General features: G+C 36.6%; 3 protein-coding genes across 3 annotated transcripts; 1 reads left to right on the top strand and 2 right to left on the bottom strand.

The window, feature by feature from the left end:
- Positions 1-58: 58 nt before the first annotated feature.
- LOC113561599 (UDP-glucuronosyltransferase 2C1-like) lies at positions 59-3,433 on the bottom strand. Its single transcript, XM_026968107.1, has 5 exons — positions 2,808-3,433; positions 2,019-2,432; positions 1,333-1,564; positions 863-1,088; positions 59-556 (listed from the first exon to the last, which is right to left on the bottom strand). The coding sequence occupies exons 1-5, from the start codon at positions 3,216-3,218 to the stop codon at positions 274-276; spliced, it is 1,566 nt and encodes a 521-aa protein (XP_026823908.1). The 5' UTR covers positions 3,219-3,433; the 3' UTR covers positions 59-273.
- A 318-nt stretch (positions 3,434-3,751) lies between these two features.
- On the bottom strand, positions 3,752-9,815 carry LOC105282451 (UDP-glucuronosyltransferase 2C1). Its single transcript, XM_026968121.1, has 5 exons — positions 8,446-9,815; positions 7,657-8,070; positions 6,972-7,203; positions 6,502-6,727; positions 3,752-5,752 (listed from the first exon to the last, which is right to left on the bottom strand). Exons 1-5 carry the CDS (start codon positions 8,854-8,856, stop codon positions 5,470-5,472), a joined length of 1,566 nt encoding a protein of 521 aa, XP_026823922.1. The 5' UTR covers positions 8,857-9,815; the 3' UTR covers positions 3,752-5,469.
- Positions 9,074-15,592, top strand: LOC105287122 (dynein intermediate chain 2, ciliary). The gene is given in 9 exon segments (XM_026969602.1): positions 9,074-9,078; positions 13,429-13,631; positions 13,710-13,853; positions 13,923-14,029; positions 14,134-14,311; positions 14,394-14,622; positions 14,684-14,917; positions 15,029-15,090; positions 15,093-15,592. Coding segments are annotated over 9 exon segments (1,260 nt in total). The 3' UTR covers positions 15,191-15,592.
- The last annotated feature ends 77 nt before the right edge of the window (positions 15,593-15,669 follow it).

The following is a 15,669-nucleotide window of genomic DNA, read 5'->3' as shown; positions in this document are numbered from 1 at the left end:
ATGTAGAGGTCAATGTTAACGTTTAGGGGAAGTTGAATTTCCGACAAAATTGAGGATTGTAGCACACAGAATTCGTTTTATTGGTTGCGCAGAATAAAAACTCCTTTACTCGTTTTTGTACATACTATATAGTATATTATATTAGCATATGATGGAATAAATATTTCTAATAGTATAATTTCCAATAGGAATCTGCTAAAACTTAATATCCTTCCATGAATCATTACATAATGTTGTTTCTTTTATTCTAATACTTCTCTCGAATAAACGCAGCTAATTAGTCTTCTTCGAATTTAACAACCTCTGATGATTTCTATTTATCATTTTCATCATGAAACGTATGATGATCACCGCCACTGTAATAATGACTGCCGCGCAAAGCAAAAGGCATGCGGCCACATCGATGAGGTATATTTGCCACCAAGTCAAATCCATGGCGGGCGATCGTAAGACATCGTCGCCGTATTTAATCACGTAGTCGATCCAGTAATTCGCGGTGTCAACAGGGCTAAGCGGTTGATCGTGGAATCTTTGGGACAAATTTTTAATATTCTCTCTAAAAATGAAGACAAAAGACGTTATATTCATATCAAATAGCACTCAAGGTCAAGGCAGAGAGTAAAAGATAATAGCGACGAAACCAAACGATGCAAATACAAGATAGCAATAATATATGTACATAGCGCGCACTAAAGTTGGATAAAAAATGATAAACTGTCTAGAGCCAATTGTACCACTTAATCCTGCATACCTATTATGCAGGAAGTGCAAGATATAAAGTGCGCAACAATATGTTATTCACAACTTATTGTAACCGTTTGTATATGCTAATATATAAGATAATAAGATAATATTCTCTTACATGTATTTCGGGTCGTGCAAGATCGCGTTCAAGGCTGCATCCATGTCTTCTTCAGTCATCTTATGGACATCCAGTTTCACAGCAATGTTTTTCGCGACGTAAGCATCGATGTTGGTATATTGATCGACATATAGAGGAATTCCAATCATGGGAACACCATAAATGATTGCTTCAAGGGTGCCCATGATCCCACCATGAGTGATAAAGGCTCTTATATTGGGATGATCTACAACATTGTATTGATTCAAGCAAGGTTCCGTAATTTCTACAAAATAATCCGAGTAAAAGAAACAACTTGCATGTTTCATGCGATTTATATGAAATAGTAGTTACACGTGGCTAGTTTCGAAATTCATTTAATAATGACAACTTTTAATGTATTTGAAATTACATTATAATCTTGTTTTATTTAATTAATGCAATATAAAATTATTTTAATCAATTGATTAAATATGAATGATGTGACTCACTTAATACTTTAAGTTGCGGAAACCAAGGGGACGTATGAATATTTTTGGGTAACCCAGGCGGCAATTTCTTCGGCTTCGGCACCTTCATTAGAACTCGCACAGGTGCTATCTTGCCCAAGGAGGCATAAAACACATCGAGGATTTTGCGCGGAAACGTTTCAATCAGTACCATCGAGCCGAAGGTGAAGTACACAAAACCGTCTTTACTATCGTCCATCCATTTCTTTAATTCCTGTAAAGGAAGGATTATTAAATGCTCTTGCAACCCATGCCAAATGGTTTCTGCACAAAGGTTAAACAGAAACGGAAGAAAACCATGGAACTACGGAATTAGCTGAAAGATGAATGAAACAAAATTACATGCACGTGCAATGTAAGTGCACTTTTGAAATAAAAAATGATGAAACTCGCGCTGCAAGTCATTGCAATCTCTTGTTTTTGTTTCTCTTCTATTTTCCAAATGCAATTCACATGAGACGCAAAACAATTTGGTGTAGAATAGGTTGATGCATTTCAATTGTATCCTTTGTTCGCAAAGTAGTGTCATTGGTATTTGCGAGAAGTGAGAGAGAGGAAGGCAAGAATGTTATCAAATCTTGCCGAGAGTTACCCAATAGTTTTGTTAGTGATAACGCGTGAGTGAGCAAAAGTGAAAACAGCTTCAGATGTCGAGAGAACTTTCATACTTGAGGCAATGGCGAATCGTCCTCTCGGATATGGATTCCGCCTATTGGGACGAGAGCAGGTGTCATCGGTTGGATCCCATTCACAGCGATGTGAGAGTTAATGAGGATCAGTGCCACGTTCATATTCCGGATGCTAGGCAGATTCGGCCCGAAGTACTTTCTCACTAAATCGTCCTGTGGACTGGTGTAGTAGGTGAAGTACAGCTTAGAGTAGATAAAGGAGAAAACATTGTATGTACGTTGCCACAAATTCATGGGAACGACCACATTCACACAGTTATTCGGCACGATGGCCAAATTCTCGGGCTGAGCGATTAATTCATGAAGCCATGGAAGTAGTGACATCGTACTGACTCCAATCAGAGGTACGTTTAACAAATGGGCGATGGCTCCAAAGCAAGGTGCACCAAAAAGCTGACAAAAACAGAATAAATTTATGTTGCTATCTTAAAAACTGCAGTTGCTTTTAAAAGTTTGAATTACTATTATACGGTAACAATGAGTCGGGAATTTGTAAATTATGTTATAGATAATAGGTATCGATATTCACCAGTAAAATGGCACTGAAGGTTTACGTTAGAAGTAAATTATAAATTTTACAACAACTATATGAAAACCTGCTGTTATTACATACGTTTTATACAATTAATGAATGAACGCATCCTTTTTATTTCTACGCTCATCTTTGAAAAAATTGTTCTTCTCCATGATAATTATAAGATGGATTCTTACTCATTATAAAGTTGTAAAGTATTTTCCGGGAATATACATCAACATAATGTTTCGTACCTCCATAATCATCGCGTCGTAAGGTGGATCCTTTGGTGGATTACGCACCAGGTTTTGTATTACCGGATTCCCCAGATGGTGTTTACAAGAATCAGTACCGCCCTTTGTCGAGATAGCTTTTGCTGCATTCGGGCCCACTGTTACTTTTAACATATATTCATACGTCATATTGTTCAATAATGATATCGATTGTTTCAAAGTTGCGATATCGGTATAGTTTGGATAGAGTTTTTTCTGTGGATATGAACTAATTATGTCAACCTGATGCCCTTTATCGGCCAAACCCTTCATCAGGCCCTCCAGCATAGTAAAACGGCTCTTGCCTCGATGCGGAAACATCCCAAGAAAGCGATATGTATTGCCAACCAACAGCCATAATAGCGACACAAGTATCATCGCCAGCACCCGCATGTTTTGGTTTTATGAACTCTGTTGCGCAAATTTGGATTTCACACACATGGAACACTGATGGCCTCGTTTTTTGAATTTATTTGGATTCTGCTATCTTTTATTTTGTATTACTTTTGTTAATTGTTTTCACTTTATCTTAATATTCGGGTGTTCGATGTTGTTTTTCTCCATGTGGCAATTTAAAAGATAATTAAGTAAAAAACATATATTGAAAAGTGCAAAATAGCGAATGTAAAACTGTGTAATAATGACGACAACATGCGCCAGACTAAAGACGGAATGCCATTGTCATATCTGCGATTCATTGGTCCGACATGTATAACTTAACTACATGCATGATGTAGTGAAGGTTTATCGCAATCGTATGCAACGATGGACGTAAAATATTTAAGCAGCATTCGTTTTCCATGTTTTTGTATTGTTTGCTTTTATGCTTCTGTGGTAGCAGTGTTGGCAATCGTTCGCTTTTGCTGGCAAACACTCACATGATTAATAACTCATTCGGTTAGAATAATGTCGAAAGCAAATACAAATGGAGAAGATAAAAACATTATTATCTTTCTTCTTTTTACAAGAGATTGTGAAGTATTACAATTTCTTAAAATCACGAAGGAACTGACGAATGATTGGTTGATGAATCTTTGTATCTTTCTAGTATCATCTGATTGGTCTATCGCATAAAGATGACGTCAGGCACAGGTTTACTACCTTTATTAAAAAACATTGGGCCTTTAACACACCAGCATAATCATGGATTTACAATTGTTTATTACAATAGTGCACCATTTCTTAATTTTCAATTAACAAATGATTTCAAATACTTCTATCTCAATAGGCACACTCACTCCGGTACATATAGAGGTCAATATTAACGTTTTAGGGGATGTTGAATTTCCGACAAAATTGAGGGCACAATTACGATTTCTGAGGCGCCCCGATTTGACCGTTGATTCTTCATCTATCGACCATTACAAAGCGAATTTGAAGAGTGACTAAAGTTGATTTTCCGCTTAGTTTTCGAGTAAACACCTTATCAAAATTGTAAGATCGCAAAAGTTTTTACTGTATATCTGCGGAAATATTGATTTGAGGAAAAAAATTTGTGAGCAAAACATGAAACCACTAAAAAACCCTATAAAAAAGGTGATATGCATTTTTTTTTATAAACCTATTATTTTCCTGTTATGTAAAAAATAACAATTTTTAATACATTTAAGTGCGTAAAACACGAATTTGAAAATTAAAATCGTCGCTCTCAACTAGAACCAAAGTTACAAATTGTTAAAAAGTGATAGTTTCGGGGTAAGAAAATCTGTCATACCGACAATCTACTAGCCTACAGGCGTAGCACACACTGACCGAGCATGCGCGGTTTTCAGCCCGCTACGCGGGTGGGCGGGGAGGGGGGAGGGGCTTCGCCCCTCTACCCCGCTGGAGCTAGTGTAACAGATTTTACCATACAGATTTTGATCACCTGGTACATACACGGCACGGATCCCGGTAAGGAGCTCTTCTTCATATTTACCAAAATTTATTTCAATGGAAAAATACCAGCCCTTTATAAGTGAAAATGGTAAAACTGCTGTTTAGAGGACCCACCTCCAATGACCTTGACCTTGACATATGTTATAGAGAACACTTTCCTGAGTGACCTACACAACATATGTCAAGGTCGAGGTCAAGGTCATCGGAGGTGGGTCCCCTAAACAGCAGTTTTACCGTTAAAATTATTATTTTCTAACACAACAGCCAAAATAAAGCGTTTATGTAAAATAAATATGCATATAACTTTTTTGTAGAGTTTTTCAGTGGTTCCATTTTTTGCCTAACACTTTTTTTCCTCACATCAATATTTTCGGAGATATACAGTAAAAACTTTTGCGATCTTTACTATTTAAATAACGTTTTAACTAGGAAACTAAGCGGAAAATCGACTTTTGTCACTCTTCAAATTCACTTTGTAATGGCCCATAGATGAAGAGTCAACGGTCAAATCGGGGCGCCTCAGAAATCGTAATCTCCCCAAATTGAGGATTGTAGCACACAGAATTCGTTTTATTGGTTGCGCAGAATAAAAACTCCTTTACTTGTTTTTGTATATACTATATAGTATATTATATTAGCATATGATGGAATAAATATTTCTAATAGTATAATTTCCTATAGGAATCTGCTAAAACTTAATAGCCTTCCATGAATCATTACATAATGTTGTTTCTTTTATTCTAATACTTCTCTCGAATAAACGCAGCTAATTAGTCTTCTTCGAATGTAACAACCTCTGATGATTTCTATTTATCATTTTCATCATGAAACGTATGATGAACACCGCCACTGTAATAATGGCTGCCGCGCAAAGCAACAGACACGCGGCCACATCGATGAGGTATATTTGCCACCAGGCCAAATCCATGGCGGGCGATCGTAAGACATCGTCGCCGTATTTAATCACGTAGTCGATCCAGTAATTCGCGGTGTCAACAGGGCTAAGCGGTTGATCGTGGAATCTTTGGGACACCTTTTTAATATTCTCTCTAAAAATGAAGACAAAAGAAGTCATATTATCAAATAGCAATCAGGACAGAGAGTCAAAGGTGATGGCGACGAAACCAAACCATACAAATACAAGATAGCAATAATATACAGGGTGCCCCAGACCTACCGTATCACCGGTCAATGGCAGATTTCTCAGGTGATTCTGAGACGAATGTTCCTCTTGCAAAATGTCGAGGGTGGCGTAGTTTTGGCGCTACGAAGGGTTGTTAGTTATCCTATCCTTGTGTAGAATTTTCCCGCGTTCAGTGACGGTGGGTCGAAGGGGTCCCGCGTATCGCGCACACTTCAATTTGAACAGCCGTGAAAAATTAAGATCAAATTGAAGTGTGCGCGATACGCGGGACCCCTTCGACCCCCCGTCACTGAACGCGGGAAAATTCTACACAAGGATAGGATAACTACCAAATCCTTTGTAGCGCCGAAACTACGCCACCCTCGACATTTTGCAAGAGGAACATTCGTCTCAGAATCACATCAGGAATCTACCATTGACCGGTGATACGGTAGGTCTGGGACACCCTGTATGTACATAGCGAGCACTAAAGTTAGATAAAAAATGATAAACTGTCTACAGCCAATTGTACCACTTAATCCTGCATACCTATTATGTAGGAAGTGCAAGATATAAAGTGCGCAACACCATAGTGTTAATAACATATATTCACAACTTATTGTAACCGTTTGTATATATGCTAATACATAAGATAATAAGATAATATTCTCTTACATGTATTTCGGGTCGTGCAAGATCGCGTTCAAGGCTGCATCCATGTCTTCTTCAGTCATCTTATGGACATCCAGTTTCACAGCAATGTTTTTCGCGACGTAAGCATCGATGTTGTTATATTGATCGACATATAGAGGAATTCCAATCATGGGAACACCATAAGTGATTGCTTCAAGGGTACCCATGAGCCCACCATGAGTAATGAAGGCTCTTATATTGGGATGATCTACAACATTGTATTGATTCAAGTAAGGTTCCGTAATGTCTACAAAATAATCCGGGTAAAAGAAACAACTTGCATGTTTCATACGATTTATATGAAATAGTAGTTACACGTGGCTAGTATAGAAATTCATTTAATAATGAAAACTTTTAATGTATATGAAATTACATTATAATCTTGTTTTACTTAATTAATACAATACATAATTATTTTAATCAATTGATTAAATATGAATGATGTGACTCACTTAATACTTTAAGTTGCGGCAACCAAGGGGACGTATGAATATTTTTGGGTAACCCAGGCGGCAACTTTTTCGGCTTCGGCACCTTCATTAGAACTCGTACAGGTGCTATCTTGCCCAAGGAGGCATAAAACACATCGAGGATTTTGCGCGGAAACGTTTCAATCAGTACCATCGAGCCGAAGGTGAAGTACACAAAACCGTCTTTACTATCGTCCATCCATTTCTTTAATTCCTGTAAAGGAAGGATTATTAAATGCTCTTGCATCCCATGCCAAATGGTTTCTGCACAAAGGTTAAACAGAAACGGAGAAAACCATGGAACTACGGAATTAGCTGAAAGATGAATGAAACAAAATTAAATGCACGTGCAATGTAAGTGCACTTTTGAATTAAAAAATGATGAAACTCGCGCTGCAAGTCATGGCAATCTCTTGTTTTTGTTTCTCTTCTATTTTCCAAATGCAATTCACATGAGACGCAAAACAATTTGGTGTAGAATAGGTTGATGCATTTCAATTGTATCCTTTGTTCGCAAAGTAGTGTCATTGGTATTTGCGAGAAGTGAGAGAGAGGAAGGCAAGAATGTTATCAAATCTTGCCGAGAGTTACCCAATAGTTTTGTTAGTGATAACGCGTGAGTGAGCAAAAGTGAAAACAGCTTCAGATGTCGAGAGAACTTTCATACTTGAGGCAATGGCGAATCGTCCTTTCGGATATGGATTCCGCCTATTGGGACGAGAGCAGGTGTCATCGGTTGGATCCCATTCACAGCGATGTGAGAGTTAATGAGGATCAGTGCCACGTTCATACTCCGGATGCTAGGCAGATTCGGCCCGAAGTACTTCCTCACTATATCGTCCTGTGAGCTTGTGTAGTAGGTGAAGTACAGCTTAGAGTAGATAAAGGAGAAAACATTGTATGTACGTTGCCACAAGTTCATGGGAATGATCACATTCACACAGTTATTCGGCACGATGGCCAAATTCTCGGGCTGAGCGATTAATTCATGAAGCCATGGAAGTAGTGACGTCGTACTGACTCCAATCAGAGGTATGTTTAACAAATGGGCGATGGCTCCAAAGCAAGGTGCACCAAAAAGCTGACAAAAACAGAATACATTTATGTTGCTATCTGAAAAACTGCAGTTGCTTTTAAAAGTTTGAATTACTATTATACGTTAACAATGAGTCGGGAATTTGTAAATTATGTTATAGATAATAGATATCGATATTCACCAGTAAAATAGCACTGAAGGTTTACGTTAGAAGTAAATTATAAATTTTACAACAACTACATGAAAACCTGCTGTTATTACATACGTTTTATACTATTAATGAATGAACGCATCCTTTTTATTGTTACGCTCATCTTTGGAAAAATTGTTCTTCTCCATGGTAATTATAAGATGGATTCTTACTCGTTATGAAGCTGTAAAGTATTTTCCGGGAATATGCACCAACATAATGTTTCGTACCTCCATAAACATCGCGTCGTAGGGTGGATCCTTTGGCGGATTGCGCACTATGTTTTGTATTACCGGATTCCCCAGATGGAGTTTACAAAATTCAGTACCACCGTCTGTCGCGACAGCTTTTGCTGGATTCGGGCCCACTACTACTTGTAGCATAAATTCATACGTCATATTGTTCCATAATTCTACAGGTAGTTGCAATGTTGCGATATCGGTATAGTTTGGATAGAGTTTTTTCTGTGGATATGGACTGATTATGTCAACCTGATGCCCTTTATCGGCCAAACCCTTCATCAGACCTTCCAGCATATTAAAGCGGCTCTTGCCTTGATGCGGAAACACCCCAAGAAAACGATATGCACTGCAAACCAACAGCCATAATAGCGACACAACTAGCATCGGCAGCACCCGCATGTTTTGTTTTTATGAACTCTTGCGTAAATTCAGATTTGAGACACATGGAAGACTGATGGCCACGTTTTGTGAAGTTATTTGGATTCTGCTATCTGTTAGTTTGTATTATTTTTCTTAATTTTTAAGTTTTCTTAATATTCGGGTGTTCGATGTTGTTCTTCTTCATGTGGCAATATTAAAAATAATTAAGTAAAAAACATATATTGAAAAGTGCAAAATGGCGTATATAAAACTGTGCAATCACGACGACAACATGCGCCAGACTTAAAACGGAATGCCACTGTCATATCTGCGTTTCATTGGTCTTACATGTATAACGTAACTACATGCATGATGTAGTGAAGAAGGTTTATCGCAATCGTATGCAATGATGGATACAATGTTTAAGCAGCATTCGTTTTCCGCAGAATGTTTTTGTACTGTTTGCCGTTATTCTTCTTTGGTAGCATTGTTGACAGTCGTTCGCTTTTGCTGCTAAGTACTCACATGGCTTCTAAATCGTTCGGTTAGAATATTGCAAATGTCGAGGGCGCATAAAAATGGAAAAGATAAAAACATTATTATCTTTCTTATTTTTACAAGCTTTAGAATTATTACAATTTCTTGACAAGGACGAAAAAAATGACGAAGGATACTATGAACAGTTGAAAATTGAAATTACTAAGACAACTTTTCGTCAACTTTTTCGGCAAGGATTTAAACTGTTTGGTAACACATGCTGTTTGTTCGATAAAAAGACATGCTCCAGTTTAATGCATTACCATTGAATTTTGAAGTCAAATTTTTGATATCCTTGGCTGGCTGCAAACGAGCTGCGATAATATATAATCACATGCTACTGTTGTTAACAAACGACAGTGCAAAGGATGTTGTTTTATTTCATTTCAAGTACTGCAATAATGAAATCCTCATTTATTCACGACAATCATTTTATTTGAATTTTCACTTTAATTCTATTATTTTTAAAATATGAATTAGTGTTTGTTTTTTACATAAAACTAGCAACACAGGCGCGCGCTATGCGCGCGCTATTTATTTTTCAATATTAATAATGTGTTCGAATAATAATATTCATCTATTATTTATTATATAATAAAGAACACAAATCCTATTCTAAAAAAGGCTTTAAAGGTGTTATTTATTTCATCGTGTTTCATCAATACAAATTTGTCAGCCACTATGACATTTTGACATTCGCAACACAAATTTCAAGCCACACGAAGTTCGAGCCAAGCGAGATAACCAATCAGCGTCGCGGAAAAGAGGCCTCAATATTCGATAAAAAAGAACTTCAAGAAGTTACGCCTTTTTTAGAATAGGATTTACTTGTCCGTTTTATTTTTAATATTTAGGATAGTTCATTTGTTAAAATTGCATATAATATTAATTTCAATAATGATAGCATTGTCAAATTTGTGATATTGGTATTGTTCGGATTGGATTTTTTCTGTGGAAATGGGCTGTTTATATCGACCTGATGTCCTTTACTGATCAAACCCTTCATTAAGCTTTCTAGCAATATGAAATGGCTTCTGGCATGAAATGAGAACACTCCCAGGAATCGATATGCGCTGCAAACCAATAGTTACAACATAGAGCTAAAGTATATGGAGTGCGCGATGCAAAACAAAAGTGTGTCTACGTGTGCAAGAAGGATAGATAGCGTCCGCGGCTAATATATATCTGTCTTTTTCTAGTCAGGATCTAGCAATTACGTTCCTTAGCAACTAACTATTAACCAATCAGATTTATAGATAGAGGCAAAAAACGTCCGCGGCCACTTGCTATCTCCCTCATTTTTTAGGACCTCGTTTCGTACACGAAAAATAGAGAAATCGCGCAGTCCATTTTTAGATCTACTCATACAGCACAAGATCGTTCTATGATCATTCATAGAATAATATCGGAGAATGTTTAGAATATTCTCATATAATGCTTCAGAGTTTCTGTGAACCTTCCATGGAACATTTGAAGTAGACAAAAACTCATATTCTCTGAATGTTCTATAAATATTCTGTAGCATATTCTATGAACATTTTGCGTATGTTTATGGACTGTTTCTATATATACACTCTAAATAATAAGTGTTTAAAATTTCAAATACTTTCGTTGTCGCCGTTTTCAAGATGTTTATTAATGTTTGACATTTCAAACATTTATAAGTGTTGGGTTTGTGGTTGGTGTTTAATTATATTACACGCGTAAGGTGTTTGATTTTCTACTTAATTGAAATTTCCTGCAAATCCTGCAAATGTTTATGTTTTAAGTCTAACGAATTTGTTAGCGCGTAGTGGATGAATTGGTTCCTAGAGCGAGAGATTACTGCATCTTAATCCGACCATCAGATTATCAGATATTCCCAGTGTACCGCGATTTAATTATATTAAATATAATCTGATGGTCGGACTAAGATGCAGTAATCTCTCGCTCTAGGAACCAATTCATCCACTACGCGCCAACAAATTCGTTAGACTTAAAACATAAACATTTGCAGGATTTGCAGGAAATTTCAATTAAGTAGAAAATCAAACACCTTACGCGTGTAATATAATTAAACACCAACAACAAACCCAACACTTATAAATGTTTTAAATTTTAAACACTTATTATTTAGAGTGTATATATAGAAACAGTCCATGAACATACGCAAAATGTTCATAGAATATGCTACAGAATATTTATAGAACATTCAGAGAATATGAGTTTTTGTCTACTTCAAATGTTCCATGGAAGGTTCACAGAAACTCTGAAGCATTATATGAGAATATTTTAAACATTCTCCGATATTATTCTATGAATGATCATAGAACGATCTTGTGCTGTATGGGTACGTGGCAATACTCGCTATTTGTTCGGTAAAAAAACTTCCTTCGCTTTGTGCGTTATCACTGAATTTAGAAGTCAAATTTCTGACATGTTCGTATAATTAATAATGTACGTCTGAATATTTTTGTCTAAACTCGTGTGTTAAAATTTGCTTTACAAAATTTGCTTTTCAAGGATAAAATTGCTCCTTTACTTTTTTGTTATAACGTTCTCATATTCGAATTTTGAAACATGGCTCATAGTACTGTCAATTGAACAAACGTAGTCCGAACAGGTTTAAAATTAAAAATTAAACAAAAATTAAAAATTAGTCGTCAGATGGAATCTTTTTTTATTAATGCAATGAGAGAACCGAAGCCATCAGTTACAAGCTTATTTAGTAATTTACCTCAATAAAGTTAGCCGGACAACTTCGACTTTAAACATTTTTGTTTATACGAATCGTTTGTTAGTGGTTTGTTGTTGATTGTTAGATTAATTAAAACATTTGTTAGACAATATTTTCTATGTAAATACGAAAACAATTTTTAATGTCAAGATAGCCGGTAAATTACAATTTTTGTTTCAAAATAGGCTTAATCGATACGGAATCGTTTGTTGTTTCCGAATAAACTAATCAAAACGTTTGTTGGATCACGGTTTCGCTTAAAAAAGCGAAACTTACCGTGACGGCAGGGATCGGCAAAATATTAATAATAAATTAATATTACTTGAGTATTTAATTATTTATTTAACAGGAAAAAATAATTCCCGATTAATTGATTAATCAGCAATCAAGATAAGCAATTTTTCAATTGCTCGGTTAATCAGTAATCAAAATGAACAATTTCTTAATTACTCGATTAATCAGTAATCAAAATAAACAATTTTTCAATTACTCCAGTAATCAGTAATCAAAGTGAAGAAGTTTTTAATTATTCGATTAATCAGTAATTATAGTATAAAATATTTTTGTTACTTGATTAATCAGCAATCAGAACGTAATAATTTTAATTACTTGATTAATCAGTAATCAGACCGAAAAATTTTTCAATTATTTCATCACTCAGTAATCAATGTCAGATGTTCCTTGATTATTTAGTTGATTTTTTTCTGGATTATTTTCTTGATTATTTAAGTATCTTGATTATTTAAGTCATCAGCGTACAGCAGCAATTATATACAGAAAAAAATTAATTCAACGCAATATTTTTCTAATAAAATTAGTTGAAGTAGGATTTTTTATGACTGATTAAAAAATAATTTAAATAGTGAAATATTGCGTTAATTTCATTTTTTTCTGTATGGAATTGGTGCTGTACGCTGATAACTACTTAAATAATCAAGAAAATAATCCAGAAAAAAATCAACTAAATAATCAAGGAACGTCTGACACTGATTACTGAGTGATGAAATAATTGAAAAATGTTTCGGTCTGATTACTGATTAATCAAGTAATTAAAATTATTACGTTCTGATTGCTAATTAATCAAGTAACAAAAATATTTTATACTATAATTACTGATTAATCGAATAATTAAAAACTTTCACTTTGATTACTGATTACTGGAGTAATTGAAAAATTGTTTATTTTGATTACTGATTAATCGAGCAATTAAAAAATTGTTGATCTTGATTACTGATTAATCAATTAATAATAAATTTCTCGAAGTTGATTACTGATTATCAAAATAATTGTTAATCAAAGCTGAAAATATTACTGAAAATATCGTTGATGCCGATCCCTGCGTGACGGTAATACTGAAGGAGACGGGCTTCCTCACCGACATTTCCTCAATTGCCGTTAGATTATAGATACTGGAACGATCCTAGTGATGAGTTCAAGGACGAAGAAGGATCCTTATTACCTCTGTAGAAGTTCTCTTACGAGAAAACTAAGAAGCATGACATCACGGACATGTGCTTCAACACCACGTATTACTATCTTTTCGCGGTCGCCTTTGGAACATGTCGGTAGCGAGCACGCGTATTCCTATTTCCTCACAATGCTCAGGCTTTACAAGCAGATTCTTACATTGTCATTACAGTGTCATTTAATAGTGCGATAACGAACGGTACAGTATGCTTATTCAGTTTGAAGAATCCGTCGTATCCGGAATGGATTTGTCCGACAGAGTCTCCCGTGATGTGCCTGGACTTCAACGCCCAGCATCCTCACCTTCTGGTCATCGGTAAAAAAAATAATATGTCGGCACATAATATTTAGAGATACAAACGATTCATTGCGCTAATAATTTTAGGTACCGTGGACGGGTCAGTAGCGGTTTATAACGTAATGTTACCGCCCTCCGCGCCGCAATACAAGAGCAGCGACGTCGTGCAGAAGCACGGGGGATTGGTATGGGAGGTCTGTCGAAACTTTTTTTAACTTTGATGTATTATTCTGCGCCAACCGAGATCTCCCCGAGAGCCTCAACGAGAAGAACGTTAAAAGAATCGTACTGACCACAGATTTGTTGGGCGCCTGACACGGAAGAGGGAAATCTGGCGTTCTTCAGCGTCAGTATCGACGGCAAGATAAATCACTGGGTGTTAAATCAAAACGATCTCGGTCTCACCACCGTTATGACGTTATTTCTGGATCGACCGCCTATCCCGGGACCAGACGGCACGATGATCACGCTCAAAGGTAATCCCAGGCAAATGATGAACGGTGTTTACCGCGTCTCCTCCAGGTGTTACGTGATTACGTGAATTCCGTTTGAATTCAGGGTGTGGGATGTGCATGGCATTTCATCCTGCCGATCAGAACGTCTTCCTGGTAGGCACGGAAGAGGGTACCATATACAAGTGCAATACGGCGTACAGCAGTATCTACATGAGGACGTATCACGAGGCGCACACCATGCCAGTGTACCGGATAGTCTTCAACAAGTTCAACTCCAGCACCTTCGCCAGCTCCGGCGATTGGCGAATCAAAATCTGGGAAGACGAGAGACCGTGAGTTGCACATCCCCGACACAGATTTCAGATTTCATTGCGATACACCATTACGTTGCAGGGAGTCGTTGTTCATGTTTGATCTGGGCGTTCCGATCGGTGACGTTCAATGGGCACCGTACAGCTCGACAGTGCTGGCCTGCGTATCGAACGACGGCAAAGTTACGGTGTTTGATCTAAATGTTAACAAGTACAGGCCTATATGCAGTCAGCAGATTGTCAGCAAACGGAAGAGCAAATTGACGCAATTAGCTTTCAATTACGCGCTACCGTTTATAATAGTCGGCGATGGTAAGTAAGTAACATCTTCTCAAATTGTACAACGTCTGTCGTAAGTCACTTTTATTCGAGATTATGCTGTACACAATTCCTTTGCATTTCGTTACCTCAACCTTTGATCTCACAGAGGTATCGTGAATACACTGAAACTGTCCCCAAACTTGCGGATCCAAGTGAAACCGACGAAGAAGCAACTGAACTAGAATCGATGAAGTTAGAAAAACTGCTCAGTTTTGTGCGTGAGCCTCCAGTGCTGATTCCACCTGAAGACGTGAGAACGGTGTCCTAAATAAGTAAAACTGATGCGTCGAATATGTATACAGAGCTTTTGAGCTTTTGTAAAACAGTGCTTTATTAGTATCTGCTATAACAGATGCGGATACATATACATATCTATATTTTTACAAATAAATTGGCACTAATTAATTAATAGAGAGCTCAAACAGTTCTACGAAGTAGTATGTATGCGTGGGCTTATTGCCTGCAAAAATCTTTATAATAAATCATCTCAAGTTCACTGTGGAATATGCAATAAACAAAATTATTCGATCTAAACTATATCCAATCCATGTACGAAATATAATATATTATATAGGTTTTTCTAAAATGCAAAGAAATAAAAGAAAATATCTATTTATGGAAGTTTTGTCTTGTTCCCTTAAGATTACGACTTTTGATTGAGCGAAACTTGAACAATAGAAAATCTCGGGGAAGGAATTCAGGATGGACTCCACCATGGACGCCACATCGTTCTCGAAATCGTCCTCT

Source organism: Ooceraea biroi, chromosome 1 (genome assembly GCF_003672135.1).
Source record: "Ooceraea biroi isolate clonal line C1 chromosome 1, Obir_v5.4, whole genome shotgun sequence".
Lineage (NCBI taxonomy): Eukaryota > Metazoa > Arthropoda > Insecta > Hymenoptera > Formicidae > Ooceraea > Ooceraea biroi.
This window is presented reverse-complemented; position numbering and strand designations above follow the sequence as displayed.